The following is a 23,506-nucleotide window of genomic DNA, read 5'->3' as shown; positions in this document are numbered from 1 at the left end:
TACAAGACTTTTTCTATGAAGGCTCCTCTACATCTCCATGATGAGCAACTGCCTTGCCCTTCTTCTTCCTCGCCTTCAAAGCCACTTCTTCCTCTTCATCAAATCCCTCCTCCACCTCTTCTTCATCATCAAATCCCTCCTCACTTTCAACCTCATGCTCTTTAGCTGCTGACTTGTCAGGTTTTATCACCCCTGAACTCCTAGTCTTCACCATTGTAACTGCTCTGATACAGAGTATCAAAAAAAACCCCAAATCACAATCTTTGTACCATGGATTAATGTTCTTCATATCATATACCATTAAAAAAAGTAACCGATCAGTAATGTGTGATCATAACAACTACAATCGCAAGAAAATCAAATGCCAAACTATGATTATGCTCTAATACAGAGGATCGAAAAACCCTAAATCACAGTAACGAAACCCTAATTCGCAAATACCGAATTAATTCCCTTAAACTCAACAGAAATATTAATTTCTAATTACCTGATTATACCGCTGCTTCTTCAAATATGGTGTACCAAATGGAGTTTAGAATTGATGGAGGGTTTATGCTTCTTCAACTACGGTGATCGAACGACATTGAATGGGCATTATCATGTGGATTTAGAAAGCAGTAGAATGTTAATAGAGCAAGACGAAATGGAGCTTACCAAATGGGGTGCGGTAGCTTCAATGGGGTGCGGTGCTTTCTGAATTTTGTTTATCAAGAGCTTCAATGGAGTTCGCGGGAGGCTGGAGGAAGATGAAGACGAAGATGAAAAATTTGAAAGAAGACGTTAACCTGAACGGTGATTATGGGCAAAGAAGACAATTCGCTCACCTAAAGTCACGTGAATATGTGTTGTCAAATTAAAAAATCATATTTATTGATGAACGGCTCCGATCAACAACCCTGCATTTAACGGTTTGTATATGCACGGTTTTTGGTCCCCTTTTTAACATGAATGAGACCAGTGAAATTTCCTAAAAAATTTATTTCCATTTTGTTCCAATAAATATTTTACAATCCCATTCCCATCCCCATTCCAAATAGGCAATTACCATTTCCATCCCATCCATTCCCATTCAGTGTCAGAGGCGGAGATTCCAGTACAACAAGCAATGGGACAACTGCAGCGCCGCAATATTTAAAGCGGCGGAGCAGTTTTTTTGGGCTATCATCTTCATCTCCTGAAGAATCTGACTGCCCAAGATACACTTAGAGAAGGCTTTCAGAATTCCCACATATATCTTCTCGGTTATGGTCTTTTTGAATTGATGGCTTCGTCCCTCTTATCAAGGACTCTATTGGGTCATCGCTTGATTTCCTCCTCTTCTTCTTTCTCACCCAAGCTGCAAAATTTGACTTCTCTCTTCAATGTAAGTCCTCAAATCCATATTTCAGTCAAAACCTGTTATGGTCTGCGTTAAATTTTTTGTTTTGTATCTGGCTCTTGTTCTCTACGTTTTTAGATAATTTCTTCCACTTCTGGGTGTTTTGTTTCGTCTGTATATATAAAGGTTCGACTTTGGTTGATGGGTTTCTAGTTTTGTTGATGGATTGACAAATGAGTGGGATTTTAAGTTGTTAATTGTGTCGTTTGGATTGGTTTGACTTCAATCTGGAGTTGGTTTCACTAAATTATGTATTTTTTCTTGTGTTGTTCGACTGTTATTGTTGAATTCAACCAACCCCTTGTTTTCTTTGTTTTGTTATTGTGACCAATTGAATTATTGTTGCAGAATGAATTATAGCTAAATCTCTCTCGTGAATAATTAGTGATAGTAAACTATTGTTGGAACTTGAATCCCTGTCTTATTACTAAACATCTCTTTGGAATAATTAGTGAGAGTAAACTATTTTTGGAGTTTGGATCATATTTTTCATTCATTGATATTGGGATTTTGGACTGTGTCTTTGCACTTTACCATGAATTGGGTTCCAAACTGTCAGTTGTTTTGTTTGATGAAAGGGGTCCATTTTCTATCTACTTACGTTGGAAGCTGGAGATGATTGGAATGCACTTAAATTCTTGCTTGTACAACTTCATTTTTTTTTTAATGTTGATATTCGGCTATGCTATACAAGCTGCAATGTTCTTCAAGTTGTTTTTGGTCCATGTTTATTTGTTTATTTTTTTGGAAGTATAAATTGTTGTTTATCATCTACAATGTGTAAAGATATCTTTTGAGATTATATCTACAATAGAAAGATAATTCTCGCAAAGAACGCGTTATCATGTGTGATTCACAATTTAATTGCTCGTTTTCTTTGGCTACAGATGTTGTATAGTAATTAGTTTGATACTTATTACATGCTGATTTTTTTTTCTTATTCTGGTTCAATGTTGCTCGAGCAATGATTATAAAATCTTCATTGCTAATGTCTTGCTCATTTTAGGCTTGATTTATGTTTTTTCTTTGAAAGGCTACCATTATTCTAGGACATCCCATATGCTAATGTATAACTTTATTATTTTCCTTTCATGAGCAGAAGAGACCTCTACACTTGCACGCTCATCCAGTCTCGACAGCATTTGCTAAATCTTATCGGCCAACTCGTGTTATGGCTTCCTCAGGAGTTGTGAGAAGAGCTGATTTCTCAACACAGTCTGTATCAACAATTGAACCTGTTGTTTCTGTCGATTGGCTCCATGCGAACCTTCGGGAGCCTGATATAAAGGTACCTTCTCCGACTTCTTTCTCTCTCCCTTCTTTTTTTAAAACTTTTTTATTTTCTCGTGTTGGGCGAAACAGCCTCAACTTCTCCATATATTATGTGAGGGAAGGTTTACGCACATCCTGCCTATTCGTGACGTTGCCCACTGCGTGAACCTTGTGCAAGGAGTTGTTTACCTGATTTTCCTTTGTTGCTTAGGGATAGTACAATTTGTTCATACCAGTGATATATATATATATATATATATTCTATTTTCAGTTATATTCTACTTTTTAAAGATTTGTTGTCATATAGAAGGCAGTAGGAAATCATTCGCGATAACGAAGGGTTGGATCAAGTTTGCACTTGTCCACTTGAAAACGTATGAGATGTGGAGTATGGTGGGCGGCTTACTTGAAATCTTGCTGAAACTTTTCCTTGTTCAATTAGACTGTTTACTGGTATCACATCACTCATGCACTGAAACCTGGGTGTGTGATAAATTGTTGAAGCTGTACTGTTGAAACAGATAATTCAGGTAGAACTCTATAGCCAACCCCAACATTGTTTGGGATAAAGGCTTTGATGATGCTATGATTATGCTACCAATCTGTTGCACTTCACCATCTAATACCTCTTCAGGGTCCAGGCTGACTTGGACTTCAATGGTTCAATGTGGTGTGTAATGATGAATTTCTGAATGCTCATGGCTGGTGACATATTCAAAATTTCTGACTTGAACTTTTTCCATCAGCAGCTCAAATTTCACACGCTGGGAATAGCTATCATGCAAATATTCTCTTGTTATGGGGTGTCACACAACAGAACCTTTATGAAAATTTCTTTGTAGCGGACCCTTTAGTGCCATATGTTGATAATTGTTAATTTCTTTTGGTTTTATTTTATTTAGGTCTTGGATGCATCGTGGTACTTGCCAGATGAGCAAAGGAATTCCATTCAAGAATATCAGGTATTCATAGGCCTTTTGTTTTAAAAGTCACATTCCGTGGGATTGTATATATGTTTCCATGTCGGCCCTTTGTCCATATTTCTTTGCCCCACTTTTTTGTTTTTGGAAGTTCCAACATATTGTCCATTTTCCATAATCAGTATAACTTGTTTTTAAAATTTGGCAGCCTTCTATAGTCATAGTTACAATTTATAGTTATTGGTTGTTTGTGCTTAAGTTCGTGATTGCCCAGTCTCCACTGATTGATTATTTTGGAAGATAATATTGCATATGTAAGTCAAAGGTCATGTCCCCTAAAATGTTAACTCGAAGATGGCAAAAAAGGAGGGAATGATGCACTCATATTTATGTGAGAAAGAAATTATTACCTACAATATTGTATAGACATGAGAAAATGGTGATGAAATAACATGAGAAAATTGATGAGATTTTTCGTTTTGCCTTGGTCTTGGATTGTAACGATATGTGAGAATGAAAATTTATTAGTTTTCAATGTTTTAGTGAGCTTTTTGAAATGAGAAACATAAATGAGTAGAATCAACTAAAAGGAAACAATAAATATAAATTCTTTGCGCCAAGATTATTTTGAAATTTTGTCAGAATATTATTGTTGCATAATATGTTAGGTTAATTGCATATTTATGGACGTTTCCAGAACCTTTCTCCTGATGGTACTTAAATCCTTAATAAGAAACTAATTAGACTACTTCCTTTACTTGGATTGAGTTGCGAAAGCAACATAATAAAGACCAACAGAAAACCTATAATTCCTCTCTGGAATGACAAGTGAATCTGAAGGCATTCAAAACACGGTTATGAGACTAAGAGAATCCTCGTGGAAATGAGAGCATTGCCTATTTAACCAAAAGTTCCTTAGTTCCCAAATATAATCTAGATGAACTTTAGACTATGATTGAAAGTTTCTTTTGTTTTCCCATTCACTTTTTCTGAAGCTTTCTATATCAACTTATCATTTACATGATGCCCTCTAAATTTTTTCATTCCCTAAAATCTTAGTTATTACTATGGACTCTATCAGCTTCAAACTTGATCCATACTGGTCTAATACATGTTCCACTTGACAGGTTGCTCATATACCCGGTGCCCTTTTCTTTGACGTGGATGGAATATCTGATAGAACTTCAAATGTAAGATTTTGTTTCTTTCGCTGATTGAGTCTTTGATAATTTATTTTCCAATGTATGAATGTAGTTGCCTGGATTATTATTGTTGTTCTTCATTTATTTCAAATCCTGGTTGTTTCCTTTTTTACCTTCCTCACCGCTCTGTCCCCACTTCCACACTATTGATGAACTTTTAACATTGTACTTCCCCGAATGTATTCTCACGCACTACCCTTCTTTTATGAGGTGGGGGACAGAGTGCAGGGGAGGAGTGTATGATATTTCTTTTGTTTTTATTATTTCATTGCTGGATAAAGTACACTGCAGTCTCATTAGCCAGCGCATGTTTGGCCCTTCAGAGTTTCCTAATTGGGTGTTTGTTGTTATGCCACTCAAATGAGCTATTTTAGATCTAGTTTTTCTCTTATTTCTCTATCTATTATTTGAGAGAAAAATGGTGCCTTGTGCCAGCTGCCACACATGTTGCCATCTGAGGAAGCTTTTGCAGCAGCTGTTTCTGCTCTTGGCATTGAGAATAAAGATGGGTTGGTTGTTTATGATGGAAAGGGTATTTTTAGTGCGGCACGTGTTTGGTGGTAAGTTTCCTGGCTGACTATGTATTTATGTTTCCTATAGTTTATTTATTTTATAGTTGATTGACCTAATCTAATATGCGTTCCTTTTGTTGATCAAATGAAAAGGATGTTCCGAGTCTTTGGACATGATAGAGTCTGGGTTTTAGATGGAGGCCTGCCAAGATGGCGTGCTTCAGGATATGATGTGGAATCCAGCGCTTCTAGTGATGCTATTTTGAAAGCGAGTGCTGCCAGTGAGGCGATAGAAAAAGCATATAAGGGACAGCTAGTAAGTTCACAACATAGTTTCCTTTTATTTGTAAAAACTTAAACTATTGAATATCCATGACTAGTAAAACATTCATCTTGTTGGTTGCCGTGTCATTGAGTCATAAATTGTTTAATCTCTTCTGAAATTTCCATGCATAAAAGAAGAAAAATGCTTTCGACATGATCTGTGGGTGAACTATTGGCAGTGGACTAACATGCATTAATACGCAAGTACATGCATATTGTGTGTGTGTGCATGTTTCATTGGGTTTGGATGGTGGTGTTTGTTTGGCACCTGGAACCTGGGACCTTGTCCTAGTTCAAGTTCTAAGGAGTAGGCTACTAATAGCACCGAAATATACATTGGAAGAGAAGAAGAGATTGAAAGATGAAAATAGAAGAACACAAAGAAAATAAAGAGAAAAATTGGAAATGGCCCCCCTCCTATGCAACTCTTAAAAGTATTTGTGAAAGAAATGCTCAAATTTGCTACTTTGTTTCCGACAAAAAGTCTTTCTTATAGTTATAGACCAGGAGGCACTTCGATAGCAGATCGAGGCCTATATTATGCGTATTGACTGTACCCAAATAAGAATGAAAATTTCTCTTTTGTTGTTTTTGATAACTTTTGACGAGCTTTTTACGTTGCCTAGTATCTTATCAGACTTACCTACAATTTTCTCCATGAATGCCAATTATTAGGATTTCTACCATCAACCCTTGCAGCCCATTCACAATCACAAATTAATCCCCCAGTATCTTTGCCCTCTTGTGTTGGAGGCTCTACCTTTGTGGACAGCTCTATAGTTTTCCATGCTTTCTCCTATTATCAAATACACTTGGTATATAACTCAGGTCTTCGGCTTCTTGGGCTTTTAGCTTATGTTGATCCTTTCTGCGTGAGCACATCTTTTAAAAGAGGCTGAAACAGTGTGAGTGACCACCAAGGAAGCTTGTCTCTAACTATGATTGCTAAAATCAATTGATTGCACATTATATGTTTGTCTAGTACCACTTTTAGCAGCACCATCATGTTCATGAGTGCATTTTGTTGAAATATTTTATTCTTTTTTGTTGGGATTCAAGTTTTAACTAATTAAAAGTTAAACCAGGGTTATCCATGGCCATTTCCATCTTATTTCATGAGTAATGTCTTTATGTGACTGCATTAGCAAATGGTATAAGTTTATCCTTCACCTCTTGGTAAGTATCCACTACAATGAAGCCACAACAAAAGGGGAAAGAAAGAGCAAAGGAAGAGGTAAAATAACTTTCTTCTTAAGTATAATAGTTTAATTGATTTTCATACTTCAACATAAGAAAATTCAAGACGAAGGGTCTTTAAAGCACTTGCTGGATTGAATAAGCCAGAGCAGAGGGAGGATGTGTGGGGGCGGGGGGGGGGGGGGGGGGGGGGATGAATTCTTATTCAGGATAGATGATTGAAGGAGCAAAATGTGTTTAATGAGCTCATTAAATATGTAATTGCATGTCAAGGAATGCTCTATGGTTGAAAAAGAGGAACAACTTTAGACCTCTGTGTATCATAAATGATAAAACCACTCAGTATTTTATTTTTTTGTTATAATGTTCATTGGGAAATGGCCAAAGGCTTGTCATCCATGCAGAGGTATTATAACATGTATTTGCCTTCTATCTCAATCATCATTAATGTTCTCTATCCTGCTATCGTATCAGTTTAAAGTTGCAATCTTCTCCATGAGTCCGTGGTTCCAACGACATTTTCTTTGTCATGCAGGCTGGGCCAATCACTTTCCAGACAAAATTACAGCCACATCTTGTTTGGACCCTTGAGGAGGTTGGGTTGCATTTGTTTCGGTTAAAATACTTAATTTGTGATGCATATGTTGTTTCTGCTTCTGAAAATGGTCATTAGAGCCTTAGAATTTATGAAAGGATACCCTCTGACTCTATGGATATATATTCTGTAATTATGGTTCATTATCATAGTTCCATAATTGGGCAGCCATCTCTTTGAACCTTTTCAGATGCACATGACCTCAGCATGGAAGCCTTTGTATGCATGCTTGTGGTTGATGTGAAAATCACGTTTCTGCAAGATTTACGAAGTTTATGCGCAAAAAAAATAAACTATTGAATTAACAAAATTCATAGAACATACTTGGGTCATCTTTCGAACATCAAAGTGAAAAGATTAACAGGTATCATCTGTTACCAGTGTCGTATTGTATAATGTAATGTATATGTAGTTGTACAATATTTTTCTGACATGGCCAGGCATGAGTGCCAACCAATAGTTTCCTCCCTCAAGTATTCTCAAATTTTCGTGGAAATCATTTGTCAAGCTTTGGCAATGAAAGATGCTTTTCTTGTATTTTGTTTTCAGGTTAAAAGAAACATTGAGGAAAAAACTCACCAGCATATAGATGCTCGTTCAAAGGCCAGGTGTTTGTATTCTTAATATTATGTGATCGGTTATTTCTTTTAAATAGCGCATGAGATTATATTCTTAATTTTTTGAGGTGGGGGAAGGGGAATCTAACCTTGCACCTTGTGATGGGTTATTATTGCTCTTTCAATTTCTGATTTAGGCACCATATGTGGTTTAGAGCTTTATTTTTTTATGGTGCGGCCGCATCATTACTGAGACACAAAATGACTGCACTTCTTGTCATTAAGCATTTAACTATTGTATTTTGTGAATCTTTATTCAAAATTATATAACTAAGCACCATGCCACCATCTGATTTTTGTCTCCAGATAAAATTCATGAAGAATAGTAAATCCGAGATGCAACAATGAGAAAATATTTTCTCATTTCTGGAAGATTGCTTTTCTTCTTTGCGCTCTAGGTGGACATTTAAGTATTGGGATGGATTCCTTTCATGGAACGTATTTTGCCAAAGCTACCGGCCGTTTCTTTGTCTTTCAAATAAATCTACTGAATAAATCTATGTCAACCTAACCTCTGTTCTATGCCACCATTGCTAAAGCCCTTAGTATATGTTTGATGCATGTCTTTTATAAGCCTATCATGTAATTTTAGTTGCAACGTGAAACTCACGTCAAGTCCTAAGTTGCATTTTCAAGTTCTATGTTGAAGCATAGATAATGGTTCATGAATTTGTTTTGAATATCATAAGTAGTTGTCTAAATATTTAGTTGCCATATTGCAATTCGAATATATAGTCCAAATTAGTATTCAAGTTGTCTTCTGATACAAATGCAAATTATTTTATTGATGTTTAATCACCGTGCCTCACCTGCTTACAAACATTATCTTTGGCCTGAGGCCTGGGGGAACTGATAGTTAACCACTTCGCTTATGCTATTCCTGGATTTGTCTAATGTCCTTGCAGGTTTGAGGGTGCTGTGCCAGAACCTCGCAAGGGAATAAGAAGTGGTCATGTACCAGGCAGCAAGTGCATTCCATTCCCTCAGGTAAATGATTGTGTAATTAGATGGTGCAAATACATATTTTAGGCTCCAAACAAACCGGCATAGGCACTATTCTTGGATTGACATCATTCCTATGCCTTGCAATTTTATTTTTCCTCATAGTTGCATGAGGATATTAGATTTTTTTGTTGGGATGAATTCTTAATTTCAAATGATAAATTGCATCGCGTGGATATTTTAGTAGTTTCTGCTTATACACAAAGGTAAACTAAGGTACACTATGCATATAATTTTTTATAACCTTTTTTTTTAATGTTGCTTTGCAGCTGTTGGATGCTTCGCAAACCCTCTTACCAGCAGATGAGCTTAAGAAGCGATTTGACCAAGGAGGTGAAGGCCACAAATCCTTATTACATTATTTTGCATCAGTTTTCCCTAAACACCATCATGTTCCAAAAGAATTTGAAATTGATTTTTTTTTGTTCTTGATACCCATCCTAAGAGTGTGTTTCGATTGAGGGATTTGGGGGAAGGGAAGGGAAGGGAAGAGAAGAGAAGGGGAGAGAAGGAAGAAATAATACTTTTCTCTCTCCCATGTTTGGATAGATAAAAGAAGGAAATAAAATTAGTTTAATTTACTAATTTATCCTTATTTTTATGTTAAAGTATTATGTTACAAGTGTCAAATAGGTTTTTAACATATAAATAACTTAATTAGTCATATCTTTCCTCCAAATGACTCCATTTTGGGGAGGAAGAATTTTGACAAAAATTTAATGAAATCTTCCATCCAATTCCCTTCAAATCACTCCCCTTAATTTTTTTATAAGCTATCCAAACAAGGGAATTGGAAGGAAACTCCGTTTCCCTTCCCTTCTATTCCCTTCAAATTCCTCAATCCAAACACACTCTAAGTCTCATGTATGTTAACATCATTATTTCCATATAAGTTGAACTCTTCTTTCTTATTGTTCTCGACTTAAAAGTGATATGATAGCAAATATAATAACATTGTCATCATTACTATCTTGTTAATCTCAATAAAGATGGACATTGAAAATGACTAGTGAATACCCATGAAGAAAGGGAAACTAGACCATCTAGAACAGTGATTAATGCTTCGTAACATTGCGCATGTTCAGTAAAAATTAAAATATGCCAGTGTCTTTGATTCTATGTTACTATGTATGCTTGGTACCGCTGTACCAGTGGCCTCTGATAACAGTTATTTATTTTGCTCTGGAGATTAGTCATTTTGGCCTTTTATTTGCTTCATCTTGCCTGTGAGCATGATGCGGAGGACTCGGGAGGGAAATCTCTGAGCTCGCAGGCACTAACCAGATTTAGAATATCTCTCTCATCCATTAGAAAACTTGTGCGTTACTAGTTAGGCTCAACCAGTTGAATCAGGCATCATATTTCTCTTTTGATGTGAATTGGTATGTATTTTTATCCAGTTCCAGTTTCTCTCTCTTGGCCCCCTAGTCTTTCTTATGGGAAGAGGTTCCTGGCTATTTGACCACTTGATGCATACCTCTTTTATCGGGGCTGTTGGCTGGCTATGTATAAGGATTGCATGTAATAATGGCAGTGGCAGAATTCTTAGTCTCATACTATTTTGAATTCAAAACTTTTATTCTCATAGGAATCCTTTTTCATACTCTTTCACTCTAGTAGGGTATATTAATTTTGCTCGAAAAAAGTTTCGCCAACTGCATGTCTTCTTGCAGGCATCTCATTGGAAAATCCTGTTGTAACTTCATGTGGAACCGGTGTAACTGCTTGCATTCTTGCACTGGTACTCGATCTCTCTCTTCCTTATTACTATTGCTCAACTTACTGAAGTTTTGTGTCTATGTATTGATATTATATTTGTACTTTTTTTTTGTATAACTTGAAGTTCAAGCTAATCTAAATATACTTGCATACCCCCTAGGGGGGGGGGGGGGGGGGGGGGGGGGTGTTTACTTACAGAGTCGGATACTAAAAAGAAAAGTAGCCAAAAAAGACATGGATGAAAGTGGTGAAAAATAATATGAACATTTTGTGGTTATTTTAACTGTAGATAGGAACGAATGACATAGCAGGATCACATGGGAGGATTTCAACTAATAATTTTTTTTCTTATGGATTCATGTCGCTGACTCCAAAATTTTGGGAATTAGGCTTTGGTGATGATGAGTCATTGACACAGTGACCTCCGACTATCCACAATCCATGTGTATCTATATATAATTGTGTGAAGTAGAAACTGAAAAAGAAAAACTAGATGTTAAAAATAGGGTGAAGTTTCTTGAATGTGAGCCATTAGAAGGCTTCTTTTACTACTTCGTATAAATAAACACATTTGCTTTGCCACATGTACTTGCTGTTAGATGGAGATAATACATTAAAAAAATTTGTATGTGATAAATGACGGAAACTCACCGGTAGTATACATATTGAAGTATATATTTGGTGCTTAGAAGGTTGGTAATGATCGGGCATCTTCTGTTCTGTTCGTGTAAGGAATATTGCTTGATTACAGGAAAGAACATATCAATTTACTGTTTGAAAAAGTGATTCAGAGAGTCTACAAAAAGAATTCTTGTTGAAATACATATCACCTTAACAAAAATGGGAATTTTTTGTGCACATTGTTTTCAGGGCCTCCATCGTCTTGGGAAGCCTGATGTTGCAGTTTATGATGGATCGTGGACCGAGTGGGGAGCTCAATCCGACACACCAGTTGACACTTCATAAATCTTAGTTGCAACTATTTTAAGTATGGAAGTAACCTTATTTTGTGTGTGCAACTTCTGGATGGAAATGTGTTTTAACATCGAAGTCTCATTTCCCCCTAGTGTTGAATAAGGAAGTGAAAGGATATGTTCTTGATACATGTGTGAAAGAAAAGCAGCTCTGACAGAAGGTTATAAAACATCTAAATCAAAGTTGGCTGATTGTGGATATGCAAATTGAAGAAAACTTGAACTGTACATTTTTCTAGTCTGCTTACTTGGGAGCAAATCAAAAGATTGGGTTCCTTCTTCTTTGAAAATTTTTTTCGTAACTAAGAATTTCTCAGCACAACATGTTCACTGGATATTTGGGTCAGTTTTAAAACTCAAGCCGTTAATCCAACCTCCTCCACGTTGGTGAAGTTGTTGGGCGTGTGAGTTGAACTTGTGACATCTTGTATTTATAAAGAGTTATCAAAAGGATCAGCTATCATATGATGCACTTTTCTTGGCCCATGGATCACTTTTGCAAGTCCAGTTGACTCAAAGTGCACCACAATGGTGCACTTTTCTTGGCCTAAATTTGCAGAGACCAACATGGGGGAATCAAGTTTGTCATGCCTCATGTTTGCTCTCTATATGGGTTTCACCTCTAAGACACTCACACAAAAATCAATAATGGGTCTCACATCTATTATATTAAAAAAAAAGCCAGTAAATTTACATAATTTAAGAGCAACCACAATAATGATTTTTTATTGGGGCATGGATGAATTTGTGTTTTGTTGACTATAATGGCTCCCACATTTATTATACTAAAAATAAAGCCGATAAATTTACATCATTTATACCAATACATTTTGTTGGTCCAACCACATCAATAAAATACCTAACCACATCCACAAAATACGTGTCCCAAACAAAAAATTATCATTGCAAGTGGCCTTATCTACAGAGTGCCAAATTCCTCTGGGAACTGAAAATTGAACAACGAGTCTATATGCCATGTCTCATACTTTTGTTTGATTGATATATTGTCTTATATTTTTTCCCCTCAAAATATATATTTCAATATGGTTAATGGTATACCTGGAAAATAAAAATGTAAGAAGACAGTGAAAAACCATATCAAGCTTCATCACTTAGGGACCATTCAAAATGCTTAAAAAACCCAATCAAAATATTTCCTCACTTTATCTGCCCAAACTGTAATGGCAGCACTGGCAGCAGCTAAGCTATTCTCACTTCATCCAAACCCACTTCATTCATCACTTCCTTCCCCAAAATTGAACCCCCATAACCAACCATGGCTCACTCCCACAAAACCCAAGAGGCTGGTGCTGGTTCATGTCTCTCCACAACTACTGGAACCCCTTTCTTCCATTGCTCTTGTGGAGCAGCTACACCAAAACCAACAAGACCCAAATTCTCTGTTTCAGGTAGCTGAGACTACTACTGTTGGGTATTCACTGGCTAGCTATTACACCTCTCTGGGTCTCTTTGTCATCTCTGTTCCTGGTCTCTGGTCCCTTATTAAGCGCTCTGTTAAATCCAAGGTGTAGTAGCTTCAATTTCATCCAAATTTTTGACTTTATTTTGTGATTTCTTCACAGAAGACCCGATTTCAATAATTGGGTTGCTCTTTTTTCTGTGATTTTTTATGTCCAATTTCTGTTTCAGATTGTGAAGAAGACATTTATTGTTGAAGGTCAAGGAAACAAGGCACCAAATCGAGTTGCAGGAGAGATATTGTCCTTTTTCACGCGCAATAATTTTGTGGTCACTGAAAGAGGAGAAACTGTAACGTAAGCCTTCTGTCTTATTTATTGCATATCTGCCTGGCACCATGTTTTTATTTCAAGTAAAATTCAGTATGGATTTTGGATCTTTTAATGAATCTTAATAATTTATAGGAAAGATAATATGTCATATAAGAAAGTTATAGGAGCCTAGCTATACCGGAATTTGAGAGCTCGACAATTCCCTAGAGTCTACAATTCACATCGAATGGTGGAGAAAAAGATACACAAACTTTAAAAATGGAAAAAAAAAGTGTGGTTTGATGTGACACGCCTCTGAAATCCATTATACCGTAGGCCGAAACTCTAGAGCTTATAGCGAATGCCAAGCTAGACCTTTTTTTTTGGGATGACTGAGGAACCATCCAGCGCATTATGCCCTTTCGACAATTGAGAGGGCGTAAGCCTCGGACCGCCAGAACAATTCTCACCATGTTAACGATAGGTAAGATTGAGCCAAGCTCATGTAGAGAACTAGAGCTCTTAACCCCTCTCTGAAAGTGGGTAGTCCCATGGGATCAGGAAAATTTTGGGGAAATACTCTCACCTGGTTCGAACTCTCGATCTTAGCGTCATCCGCCTTAAACCCAGAGATATAACCAACTGACCTATTGCTCCGTGGTTGAATGCCAAGCTAGACCTTAAACCCTTGAGCCTACAACAAACCACCACGTGTCCGAGCTGAAGCCCAAGGCAGCCCACTTTACGGGTGTGCATAAGTTATCCTTTTTGCGACTCGAACCCAGTTGTGAGGAAGTCTCTTTTACCATTTGTTAGAAACCTAGCTTAACCGCCAAAAATTATGGTAAACACCAAACTAGGCTCTTATATGTCCTTGGGGCCAATGATAATAATCGTTACAGTTTATCTTAACACATGTTGAAGGGTAATAATATTAGGATTTCTTTTTCTGTCTGCTCTAAATATTTGTAACTTCATTGCCAAATATCATGATGTGAATGGGAATCTCCAATTTTAAAAAACTTTAAGCTATTGCTTCTACCAATTTTATTCTAGTTTCAGATGTTATCTTTAGGAGTTGAATTACATACGAGTGGAAGTTATATGCTTTGTTTAGTCCTACAATGAAATACAAAACCTATCTGGGTGCTTGTCTTTACATGGTTATGCTCGTATTGGATCCGACTGCAAGACCTGCCTCCGTAAACTAGAATTGATTTTCAACTGAATCCGACTCGAACATGGAAAGATTAATGTAATAATTAAGTATACCATGTTGAAAATCATTGGTCCCAAAAGCTAAAGGTAGTAGGTAGTTGGCACTGTTATTGATGTCTAAACGTGGATATACTACTGAAGGAGTGTCTGACCAATTGTTCCCTCTTTTTATGCTAAAGGTTTGAAGGCATCATGGTTCCAAGTCGGGGTCAAGCAGCGCTGCTTACTTTCTGTACCTGTATCAGCTTGGCTAGTGTTGCCCTTGTGCTTACTATAACGTTTCCGGACTTTGGCAATAATTGGTTCGGGATCACTATTCTAAGTCCGCTAGCGTAAGTTCACGCCACTCAATTTTTGTGTTTTTGCTGTATGGGAGGTTCTGACTCTTGGTAATTGGAACACAGGGGAGCATATTACTGGAAGCGAGCATCGAGAAAAGAGCAAATAAAGGTTAAAATGATTGTTGCAGAGGACGGGACCTTATCGGAGATCATTGTTCAAGGTGATGATGAACAAGTAGAGCAAATGAGAAAGGAGCTTCAACTCAGTGAGAAAGGCATGGTGTATGTCAAGGGCATATTTGAGAGATGAACATATATTCAATCCCTTAAAAGTTTAGAAATTTGCATTTGTTCAAGCAACATTGTTATTTTGTCGGTTGTCTTCAAGATCACAGTGGCTTCGATATATTTACACAGACAAAAAGATTAGGAGAGTTATTTCTCTTTTGTATGCCCTGAATACTTTGATGTGTAAAAAATTTTGACGTCAAAGCTTGCTCGGTTTGCTGATGTATCAGAATGTGTAAATTTGTTGAGGAAAGTGTATTTTCATTAGACATTACCAGAGTTTATATACAAGCAAATTGATCAATCTAGATCCTAAAATATAAGGAAGAAAATTCAGTCTCCCTGATCCTATGTCGTGATACAAAGAAGGATAAAGTCAAGTAAAATCTAAACCTGTAAATTGCTATGGAAAAGAATCAGTTACTCTTACAATCATTCCCAACATTTTTCTCAACACTCTCCCTCAAGTTGGAATATATATATATATTTAATGTAGATATATGGAATGTCTTGATTAATTGTTCCTGTCTGTACTTTTTCCCTAACAAGATGACAATGTATCTCTCTGTGTTTAGCACACTCATGAAACACAAGATTGTAGGCAATGTAAAGGGCTGCTTGATTGTCACAGTACAATTTAACTGGTTGTGGATGCTCAATTCCTAGATCATGTAAAATGTATTGAAGCCAAGTTACCTCACAACTTACTTACTGTTGAACTGTGTGAGGTTTGCCTAGACTTGTGTTTATCGGCATGTGTCAGTAGTTCATCCGTATGTTAGGTGTTATTCAATACAACTTAAGTTTACTTCCTTGTTTGACTTTGACCTTCTATATAATGTCATGTGTTTTTTGTAAGTGGTTTCTAGTAAGCCACGTGTGTTTTGTCCAGAAGGCTCTTAGTCCTTTTTTGTTTTCTGTATTGTAGAACAAGACGATTATGTTCTGTACTAAGTACTTCTCTTCAAGTAAGAAAGTGTGTTCTTGGAAGTATCTGTTTTTATTTTCTCTCTGCGACTGATCTCTGCTTAGGTTGTTCTATATTAAGATTTGTGATCTGTGTTAGAGCTTGAAGCTTGCTGTGTCTTGGGAGTTCTACTGGTAGTGTTCTACAAGTGGGTCTCGTGTGTGTCCAAGATCTAATCAAGAGCTTGTTTTGGTGATCTTGCTGTGTCTACACTTACTCCATGGAGCTATATTTTGCTTCCGCATTTGACCGAGAGAGCTACTTCTTGGTTTTCCAGGAGATAAGTGAGAGCCAAGAAAAACACAATAACCTGTAGTGGATCGTTGTTTATCTAGACACTTAGCCCAATCTACATCACAAAATGTATTTTAGTGTAATGGTCTGTTTTTGCAGAGAGAAAAATCCCTTACACTGGTGTGCGCTTGATGTAGCGTAAAACGTGATGGGCAGCTTCTAGGTGTGGGATACGAGGTTTGTCCATGTATTGACTAAGAATGTGCATGGCATAAATCAAGTCCTATCATGTGATGGTCAGATATATCAACCTTCCAACAGGCCTTCGGCAAGACGAGCGATCATTGATGCATTCACCCTCATTTTTGCTGAGTGACAGGTTTTGTTCAATTGGCTAATTGGCGGGCTCAACCCCCCCACCCCCAAGTAGCCTGAATCTCCAATATTTCGAGTGTATATTTGCGTTGTGAGAGAGCGATTTCTTTCTTGGACCGAGCTATTTCGATGCCCAAAAAGTATTTTAACTCATCGAAATCTTTTAGCTTAAAATGTTGCATGATGTTGAATGGCAGTGAGGTTTGCTTAGTTATGTGATGTATTTCTTGTTTTACTTGGCTTAGTTAAATTTATGTTTGACTTAGCTTGTTACGTGTCTGACCTGCCAAGACATGTTTTATATTGTTTTAGTTTATGTTTGTAAGTGAGCCACGTGGGCTAGCTAGTTCTAGAAACTAGTTTGCGTCTAAAAGCTTGTTTTTGTTCTTCTGTTTTACTTCACTTCAGTTGTCTTTTGTGAGTTTCTTTTGCTGTGGAAGGTTTAGCTAGCTGCTGACCTTGTGTTGAAGTTCTGAAGTGAAGATTCAGGGTGCTGGTGTGTTGACAGTGTTCTCAGGTCAAGTCAGCTGCTGATCTTGGTGTTCTTGTGGTGCTAACACATGAGGTAGGTGAGTTTTTGTTTCTTCGATAACTTGCAAATTATCTCTGGTCAGAATAATATCGTCCACATAAAAGAGAAAGAACCATAAAGATAGTGATTCAGAACAAAGAAGAAAATTATCAAAATCTCATGTATTGATACCGCAATGATAAGTAGAATAACAAGAAACTGAATCAATACACAATTGACAGGCGACAGTACTGGAAGTTACCAAACAATGGTATAATACAATTGGTAAGAAAACTAATACAATGTGTTCTTTCTCCAAGGAACATACAGTCGATCTCGGTGACCTCCGCTCTACCGTGTCTTTTGTTTGGAATGATCATCATGTTTTCTTCTTTATCCAGAGCCACAACATAATTGGACATGATTTCTCTCTATCACGAATTTGGTTTTTTTTGGGCAACTATGATGACCCAACAACGTACCATCTTCAACTTTGATTGGGGTTTTTCGGGAGGAGAAGACCGCACCAACTCATTCATGTTGTTGCCGACATCGGTGAACTTCGGTCGACGGTGTCTTTTGTTTGGAATAATCATCTGGTTTTGTTCTCTATCCAGAGCCACAACACAATGGATATGAGTTCTCTAGCGTATATGCTCGGATCGACACCATGCTCAGCCCAACTTCATCAGTCATTCCAATTGTGTTCTTGTGTTCAAAGATGAAGTAGGCATCCTCTCCTTGAGGGTTCAATCTGCTGTTTTTTGGTAAGTATGATGACCCAACAACGATGTTCAACTTCGATAGGGGTTTTTAAGGAGAGGAATGTATCAGACCAAGTTTCCTTTGAGCAGACATGTTAAGTGTTAGAATCGACATCGGCAAGTTTGATGAGAGAATCAATTTTGTCTTGTGACAAGTGCAAGTCAAGAATGTGTTGATTCAATCTGGTTTACACAAGGCATTGAAGGGGAAACTAATTTTTGATGTAACAGAAGATCCAAGACATGCCAGTAATGTTGGACCTATGGTCCTATATGTCTAATTTTGATGATATTAAATCATTTATAAATGATAATGAAACATTAAAGCAATATTTGATTTATATGAATTGAATTTAAATGACTATATGTTTTTGAGATAGTGCTGGAAATTAAGTTTTGAAAACAAACATACATGAACTAAGTTAGAGCATTAATTTTCCAATTATCATATCTTAACCAACTTAGGTCCAAATGACTTGAAACTTGAATCACATATACATGAAGGTTTAATATATGTTCTAGGACTATAATCATGAGAAATTAAGTGCATCACATATATATTTGGTCATATGCTTAAATTCCGCCAAAACTAGGTTTTACCTAATTTTGTGCATATGTGTTCTTTGTGAACGTGGTGAACCAAATGAACTCCGATTTAAATGAAATTTCGTGTGCATCTTAGTTTCATCACTATGAACATATTTGATTTAGTAAAGTTCAAGAGAAAAGGTCATTTACACTGAGTTTGCAAAATGACTTTGAATTTACACTTAGAATTTATCGGTTTTACTATTAGTGATCTAATTGCTTGGTTGAGTGACCAAACGATTTCCAATTGTTATGAAATTTTACATGGACATTCTAATACATATAAAATGATTTATCATGCAGTAATATGAATTTTCTGGGTTGTTTTTCTAATGTAATTAACCTATGCGCTCTATATGAAGCTCTTTGAGCTTACATGCAATTGGGGAGTTCTACCTCCTATTTCCTTGTAGGTTAATCATCATTGTGGTCTCATATGGCTCAGAATTCAGTATGTTCAAGAGTGGTCGAAGTCCAGTTTCTAAGAATGAGCTTGGAGCTCTAGGAAACTATGAAAAATCCTATATTTGCCAACTTTCCACTAAGGCACTTTATCAAGTTGAATGAATCAAACATTGAGGCTATTGGTTGTGGTCTTCATGGAGATACAACTCTTTTCAATCATATGAGACAAACCTTGTCCTCTCTATCATTAGTGATATATTCTTGTTTGACATTTTCACTCAAGACATGTGCTACCAAGAAAGTTATGTTGGTGCAATCAAACAAGATCCTTGACATTTTCACTCAAGACATGTGCTACCAAGAAAGTTAGGTTGGTGCAATCAAACAAGATCCTTGACATTTTCACTCAAGACATGTGCTACCAAGAAAGTTATGTTGGTGCAATCAAACAAGATCCTTGACATTTTCACTCAAGACATGTGCTACCAAGAAAGTTATGTTGGTGCAATCAAACAAGATCCTTGACTAAGGGATCACTTTTGAAGTCTTTGATTCAAAATGAAGGGACAAGATGACATAGTACAATCTACATCCATGGTTGAGAATTAAAGAGAGTTTGAATGGTCAAGATTTGAAGACATACATTGATCAAATGGTTGTGCATAAGACAACTTTCTTGCTTGCAATTTTTGACTTAAAAAAGGAGCATGTGCAACGTCTATATGCTCTATGGTGGAGATTTGTTTGCTCAAATCATCAATGACCAAGATTAGGAGCTGCAATGGATGGTAGAGATCAACTCTTGAAGTTTGATCCAATGGCTGCAAGCATAGGAGAGAATTGCCTTTAAAAGAGGATCTTCCCTTTCATACAACTTGGAGAAGCAAATTGAAAAATTATCCTTGAGAGAAACCTCTTGCTATCAAGTTCATCAATCATCAAGCCTTCTTGCTATTTGCTACAACAATCTTCTCCAATACAAGCCTCTACAATCAAGGACTTCTCACTACTCTTGCTTTTGCAAAAGGGAAGTTCCTATATCCTTTAGGCTTTGTTTACTTACAATCTAAACCTCTCTTGTTCTTAAAATCCTATCTTTGAGAGTGTTGCTGTAATCTTGAGAGTTCCATACCAAATACCTTTGAGGTAACCTGTGAGAACCTTGGCTGAAAATCCCATTGAGAAATTCCCTTTGTTAGGGGAAATTGTAAACATTGAAGTTTGAGGGAGTTCTTAGAAACCCTTGGTGTAAGGAGTTTTGTGGGTCTCTTAAAACCACACCTTAGTGGAGTTGGGAAAATCCTAGGTTGGTGAATCTAGGTAGTAGACGTAGGAGAAGGGTCTCCGAACTACTATAAATCGCTGTGTTGATTTCTTTGTTTACTTGTTTATATTTACTACTTGTTTCAAACTGCAGGATTTTCAAAACCCTAATCTGTCCGAGATTAGCAGACTGCCTTAAACTTTGAATTTTGATCTGAAATTTTGATATAGTGTTTATTAAGGTGTTGTGACATTGCATATAAAATTTCGTTGCATTTTGACATCATTTGATAGGTAAAATCTGAGTTGGAAAATCTGTGTGCAGTGTGTTGCTTGAAAATCTGTTTTGTGCAATTCTTGATTATTTGATATTTGGTTATTCACTATATTGTATCACATCTTGCATTGGATTGAATATTGATTAGGAAAATCATTAGAGTCCAAATTTGTGTGCTACTTGTTAATTGCCATTAATTTGTTTAAATTGAAAAAGGGATTCCAATTGGAATTTGGGGACACAATTCACCCCCCCTCTTGTGTTAAACTCGATCCGTCAATTGGTATCGGAGCAGGTTAGCTAAAACTAGGAGTTATATCCTATTTGGCATATTTATGGCAAATATTAATTCTTATGGTGAGGCCGAAGGCCTATCCATGAATAGACCACCATTTTTCAATGGCTTGCAATACGGTTTTTGGAAAAATAGGATGAAAATTTTTATAAATTCCATTGATTATGATTTGTGGGAAGTTGTAGAGAATGGTCCTTATGTTCCTAGGAAACTTTTGGGTGATGAGATGGTAGATAAGGAAAAGAGTGAGTTTACTAAGGAAGATAAGAGATTACTTAGCCTAAATAATAAGGCAATCAACACTTTGCACATTGCACTTATTAGGAGTGAATTTGATTACATAGCTCAATGTAAGAGTGCAAAGGAGATTTGGGATATGTTAGAGTTGAAGCATGAAGGAACAAGTCAAGTGAAGGACTCTAAGATAAACATGCTAGTCACCGAGTTTGAGATCTTTAGAATGAAGAAGGGTGAGAGCATTAGGGAGATGTTTTCTAGACTTACTTGCATATGTAATGAATTAGAAGCTTTGAACAAACCATATGAGGAAGTTGATAAGGTCCAAAAGATCCTTAGGAGTTTACCTAGGATTTGGAAAGATAAGGTAGTAGCCATTAAAGAGGCTAAAGATCTTAGGAAGCTTAAGATAGAGGAATTAATAGGAAGTCTAATGACACATGAGTTGGAGATGTCAAGATTAGATGAGGAAGATGCACCACCTAAGAAAAATGGCTTAGCTCTTAGGATCAATAGTGACACTAGTTCGGATTCTAGTGATGATGATAGTGAAATAGGGGCAGCCCTATTAGCTAAGCATTTCAAGAAGTTCTTGAAGATGAACAAACGTGGAGGATTCAAGAATAGAAAGGCTTTTAAAGAAAAGAGAGAGGAGAAAGAGAAAGAAAAGAGTACTTGCTTTAAGTGTGGCAAAGTAGGTCACTTTATGGCCGATTGCCCTAAGCTTCAAAAGAAGAAGCATAAGGAATATAGAGAGAAAGAGAAGAAGAAGGACAAAGGGAAGAAGGAGAAGAAGGCATTCAAGGCCACTTGGGATGATTCTTCATCATCATCTTCAAGTGATAGTGAAGAGGAACTCCAAGCCAACTTGTGTCTCATGGCAAATGAGGAAGAGGAAGTGTCCTCATCAAATTCGGATGAGATGGTAACATCTTCTAAACCTTCTTATGATGAGCTCTCTTGTGTTTATGATGAACTTTATATTGCTTATGAGAAATTAATGCATAAACACAAGCATACTAAGAAAGAAGTTAGTAGACTTTCTAAAGTAGAAAAAATGCATCTAAATGAGTGTTGTGATTTGAAATCTAAATATGATGATGTATGTTTTTCACTTGATGCATTAGTTCAAGAAAATGAGGATTTAAAAAATCAATTGAAAACATGTGTTAATTCTAGTAACATTGCATCATCTAGCAATTCACATGACTTAGATGCTTTGCATGCTAGGATTCATGAGCTAGAAGGTGAGTTGGATACATGGGATGATCATGAGTGCATTATTATGCCTAACTCTTCTTCTCTACAAAAAGAGCTTGATATGGCCAATGAGAAATACAATATGCTTGAAAAACAATTTTCAAAATTTTCTATGAGTTCTTCTAAATTGGATGAACTTCTTGCATCTCAAAGACATTATCTTGACAAGAGTGGATTAGGATATGATCCTATGAAACTTAATGACACCCTAGAGGCTAAGGAGGCCACGGTCAATGTGAACAAAAATGGTACCTACCCCAAGGGTAAGGCTAATGTTCCTAAGGGAACTACACCTAGGAAGAGAAAAGTTTATGTGAAGAAGGTTTGGGTGCCTAAAGGGTTGAATGACTTTGAAAAGAAAGCATATGTGATGAGAACTTTCAAAATTGATGCATATGCCTTTATTGCTACTAACCCCAAAGGATCCAAAGTTTGGATACCTAAGGTATATTAAACATGTGTTTATCTAGGTGTACTTAAAATCCAAATCCGAATCATGCAAATGGTATTTGGATAGTGGTTGTTCTAGACATATGACGGGAGATGCTTCATTATTCACATCCTTTGAAGCAAAGAAGAATGGAGGATTTGTGACCTTTGGAGACAAGGTCAAAGGTAAGATCCTAGGCTTGGGATCCATAGGTAACTCTTCTTTCTCCCTTAGTGAAGTAAGATTGGTTGAAAATTTATCTTTTAATTTATTGAGTGTTAGTCATTTAGCCGATAAAGGCTTTGATATTCTTTTCAAAAATGATAAATGTTATGTGTTTGATGTTTATGGTAATGTTGTGAAATTAGGAAGTAGAAGTGGTGATATGTATGTAATGCATTTTGATGCTATGAAAAATTCTAAAATATCTTGCTTGCTTGCTAAGAATGATGATGCTTTGCATTGACATAGAAGATTAGGTCATATCGGAATGTCTACATTGAAAAAGTTGTGTGCCAATGAACTTATTAGAGGATTGCCTAAGTTAAATTTCAATGTTGAACATGTTTGTGATGTTTGTGTTAGGGGTAAACAAACTAAAGAGTCTTTTAAGCCTAAACTTGATATTAGTACTTCTAGGCCTCTAGAATTGTTACATATGGATTTATTTG

General features: G+C 36.6%; 2 protein-coding genes across 3 annotated transcripts; both read left to right on the top strand.

Annotated features, from left to right (window-relative positions):
- The first annotated feature begins 1,043 nt into the window (after nucleotides 1-1,043).
- Nucleotides 1,044-11,950, top strand: LOC119985730 (thiosulfate/3-mercaptopyruvate sulfurtransferase 1, mitochondrial-like). Of its 2 annotated transcripts, XM_038830096.1 has the most exons (12): nucleotides 1,044-1,363; nucleotides 2,478-2,666; nucleotides 3,553-3,612; nucleotides 4,698-4,760; nucleotides 5,208-5,332; nucleotides 5,438-5,600; nucleotides 7,341-7,400; nucleotides 7,950-8,008; nucleotides 8,923-9,004; nucleotides 9,289-9,352; nucleotides 10,693-10,760; nucleotides 11,609-11,950. In XM_038830096.1, exons 1-12 carry the CDS (start codon nucleotides 1,262-1,264, stop codon nucleotides 11,702-11,704), a joined length of 1,131 nt encoding a protein of 376 aa, XP_038686024.1. In that variant the 5' UTR covers nucleotides 1,044-1,261; the 3' UTR covers nucleotides 11,705-11,950. The 2 variants fall into 2 exon arrangements, with proteins under 2 accessions (XP_038686024.1, XP_038686026.1); XM_038830098.1 differs by lacking the exons at nucleotides 1,044-1,363; nucleotides 2,478-2,666 and having other exon boundaries at nucleotides 3,560-3,612; nucleotides 5,208-5,336.
- An 860-nt stretch (nucleotides 11,951-12,810) lies between these two features.
- Nucleotides 12,811-15,498, top strand: LOC119985732 (protein COFACTOR ASSEMBLY OF COMPLEX C SUBUNIT B CCB1, chloroplastic). Its single transcript, XM_038830102.1, has 4 exons — nucleotides 12,811-13,238; nucleotides 13,363-13,487; nucleotides 14,840-14,992; nucleotides 15,065-15,498. The coding sequence occupies exons 1-4, from the start codon at nucleotides 12,894-12,896 to the stop codon at nucleotides 15,249-15,251; spliced, it is 810 nt and encodes a 269-aa protein (XP_038686030.1). The 5' UTR covers nucleotides 12,811-12,893; the 3' UTR covers nucleotides 15,252-15,498.
- The last annotated feature ends 8,008 nt before the right edge of the window (nucleotides 15,499-23,506 follow it).

The sequence above is a fragment of the Tripterygium wilfordii genome, chromosome 19, assembly GCF_013401445.1.
Source record: "Tripterygium wilfordii isolate XIE 37 chromosome 19, ASM1340144v1, whole genome shotgun sequence".
In the NCBI taxonomy this organism is placed as follows: domain Eukaryota; kingdom Viridiplantae; phylum Streptophyta; class Magnoliopsida; order Celastrales; family Celastraceae; genus Tripterygium; species Tripterygium wilfordii.
The sequence above is the reverse complement of the archived record's forward strand: the minus strand, read 5'-3'. Positions and strand labels throughout refer to the sequence as shown.